General features: G+C 37.3%; 1 protein-coding gene across 1 annotated transcript; it reads left to right on the top strand.

Moving 5' to 3' along the window:
• Positions 1-773: 773 nt before the first annotated feature.
• hspb9 (heat shock protein, alpha-crystallin-related, 9) lies at positions 774-1,588 on the top strand. Its single transcript, XM_016269194.1, has one exon. It carries the CDS (start codon positions 832-834, stop codon positions 1,477-1,479), a length of 648 nt encoding a protein of 215 aa, XP_016124680.1. The 5' UTR covers positions 774-831; the 3' UTR covers positions 1,480-1,588.
• Positions 1,589-3,429: the final 1,841 nt, after the last annotated feature.

Here is a 3,429-nt window from a genome sequence, read left to right as displayed (position 1 = left end):
TTGCCCTGTGTCATGTAATATGTGACATTTGGAGTATTAGATAACATTATTTATTGAACCAAAAAAAAAAGGATGTGAATTATACTACATTTTAAATGCCATTGCAGATATTGAGAAGAAAATATACATGTTTGGCAAAGATTATTACAAGATACTTAAAAAGTATCTAATTATTTTATTTATTGATTTAAATATTAATAAATAGGCCTACAACTAAAAGTTTTGATCTAAGAACCCAACAAGTAAGGTCATATTTTGTGTTTCTGAAAAATAATAGGTTTTCATATTCTTCCTTATATTATTCTCTTATACAATCCCTATATATACAGTTTATTTTTTTAATTTTATGAAAAGCAAAATTAATATATATTTCCTGGTTTTAGGAAATGACATCATGACTGCAGTCAGCATAGTTCTTATGGTAAGCAGCTTCTGATGAAGGCAAGGACAGAGTAAACACTCGCACACACATAGGGTGTAAAGTTAGCGCGTGACTTCACTCTCTGTGCATGACTGAGGAGGCAGTGGACAATCCCAAACTGGACAGAAGGGCCAACGTTGGCTGTGGGACAGTAAAAGTGACACCGACCCATAAATCAAATTACAACTCTAAACTTATTATAGCCATATGAGCGTCTTGGACGTTCTGTTTACTTGTAGCTTCACATTCTTATTCATGACCTCACTGGTGTAAAAATACCAGCAGTGGGAGGTTCAAGATGCCTGTTGGAGAAATATATAAACTGGAGGGACCTGAAGCAAGCAGATCACTCTTCTGAGAGCACAGACAAGCACTCAAGACAACACCACCCAGACAAACAGACGAGAGAAATGTCTTCTGTCGAGAGCCTCTTCATGGATGATCCTTTCTTTGCAAACTCCCACTTTTTGTGGCCCAGGCGCAGTGTTGCTCTTTCCGGCTTTAGAGAGGATTTCCTCCACCGTAGAGCTCAAATAATGCAGAATCTGAGGAATGAGATCAGAGACAGCTTGCTAAATGAACTCCCTGATGAGTTCTTCCAGTGTTTAGATGGTCAGAGGTCCTTCTCCAGGCTCTTCAGCACCAACACTGAGCAGAACAAACGGCGAGACGTGTCTCTTACTCTGGACACTCAAGGCTTCCCTCCAGAGGACGTCATCGTGACAGTATCTGGAAGACGTCTGGAGGTGATGGCCAGCAAGCGGGCCCAGGCAGACGCTTCTTCATCATCTACCAGCACTGCTCACGTCGCAGAAGCCCAGCCACAAGGATTTGTTCAAGCTGTGCATCTTCCTGACCACCTGGATCCAACCTCCTTGACCTGCTCACTTGGAGAAGATGGACTTCTGCATATTGAGTCACCAGAATCCAAAGATGAGTCCTCAGAGGAGCATATCATTCCCATCCACTTTAGAACATCTCTGGATTTCCCCATCAACAAGGACAGCACAAACAAAAAGGAGGATGGGGCTAAGAAATCAAACAAAACAAAAAAATGACTGATGGCCTGTCATGCATTGTACAATTGTTTTTTCATGAATCCAGTGGATGTGCTTCCTGTGACTGTAAATTATTTGTTCTAAAAAGGTTTTAATAAAGATATTAATTGGTATATGACTTTATGCACAACCTCTGTCTTCTTGACATATGAAAGATGAAGGGTTTTGAAATGGGCTTTACAAATATTATTCTCAGTCTGGAGTGCTACTTTACCAATTTTCAGTTTTCTAATAGTATTTTCAGTGATATTCTTGATGGTTGATTGATTCAAAAATGTTGTTAGAACAGATCTTCACCTTGTAACTCATGCTTGTGAATGTGGTGATGGTTTGTGGTATTATGTAGATCAGTTTGGTAAATATGAGACTTCTCTATTACCGTTATCAACTTAGGGTAGACTAAAATAAGGAGAAGAAAAAAATAAAGCAACTTCCATAAAGGTGTGCAATCCAGATCCATGAGGACATGCAAGTTCTAAAAGCATTTAATCTAAAGAAATTAAAGCAGAAAAGTAAGTTTAAAAAGATAAGTACAATTTGCCTTCCTCAAAATCCAAATGAACCGAACAAGATCGACTCGAACTAGACATCAATTAATGCACACGTGTCACCTGATCCACATATGCACGGATTCCTTTTTGCATGAGCAATTTATGATATATTAATGCAGAACAGAACATTTTTATTCACAAACATGTCTGTATTTGTACAAATCCCTGCACAATCATTTAATCCCGAATTCCACAGAATCAAATTGAAAGGCATTTGTTTGTGGTTAGTAAGACACATGTATAAAATGTATGCAGTACATGGATAATTGTGCGTGCATCTATTAATCATTTTGAGTCTAATATCATCCCATACACACCCACATGAAAACAGCAGCGCAACCGGTGTTTATCAAAGCAAAGGCAACGTATCATATGAATTCCGTGAGACCAGAGAGCCAGAGTTTATGCGGTTAGAAGAAATCTCTAGCATCATTAATTCTGATCATGGCTTGTCTTGAAAAACGACAGTTTGTTGTTTGTCGTAGGAGATGTCACACAGAGTATGTGACAACATATTAGCATGCAACATATTAAAATGAGTTATTTTTGATAATATTGTTTTGACTCTATACAAAATATAAATCCTTTTTCTTTTTTCTTAACAGAATAGTTTATCGAAAAATTTAAATGTGCTCATCCTACATTCCAAGTACAAATTTCTTTCCTCTGTGGAACACAAATGATATTTTGAAGAATCTCAATTGTTTTTGTCTGCACACTGAAAGTCAGTGGGGTCCAAAACAACATTGGACTTTCATTATATGGACAGACATACATTTTTGAAAGTATCTTTTGTGTTCTGCAGTAGAAAGAAAATTCTACAGGTTTTGTAATGACATGAGGATGAGTAATTTATTTATTTTTGGTAACAATCCTATTAAATTGGTGGGATGTGCACAATTTGAGGTAGGTTATACTACAAGCCAGACTGGAGGCTATGGCATTGAGGGTGTTCAGCCAGACTTTGTTCTGGCACATGAGAAATGACTGAACTGCTTCAGGCAGGTTAATTTGCCTCATCATACTGTCATCTTGTTCTTTTAGGATCGCCGTCTTTTATGATTTCCCTGTTAGACTGAACCTTACACTAGATGGATTTGTCAAGCAATTTTGGATGGCAGAAGTAATAGAAACAGATTAGTAGTAGTAGGCAGATTTCTGTGTGTGCTAATTGTCATCAGATTGGAATCTGATGGAACTAATGGAAAAGATCCTAGATCTTAATTATCTTCTTAATTAAGTAAATAGACCATTAAGGGATTGTTCACTCAAAAATGAAATTAATGTCATTCCAAACCCATAAGACTTTAGTTTATCTTCGGAATAAAAAGTAAGATATTTTTGATGAAATCCGAGAGCTTTCTGACCCTCCACAGACAGCAAGGAAACTACCACATTC

Source organism: Sinocyclocheilus grahami, unplaced genomic scaffold, assembly GCF_001515645.1.
Source record: "Sinocyclocheilus grahami isolate Dianchi unplaced genomic scaffold, SAMN03320097.WGS_v1.1 scaffold49.1, whole genome shotgun sequence".
NCBI classification, from domain to species: Eukaryota; Metazoa; Chordata; class Actinopteri; order Cypriniformes; family Cyprinidae; genus Sinocyclocheilus; species Sinocyclocheilus grahami.
Note: the sequence above shows the minus strand (reverse complement) of the source record. Positions and strands in the feature narration are given on the sequence as shown.

Bases quoted from the DNA above. Each gene is read 5' to 3' on its own strand.
- hspb9 (XM_016269194.1), top strand. From the start codon at position 832: ATGTCTTCTGTCGAGAGCCTCTTCATGGATGATCCTTTCTTTGCAAAC.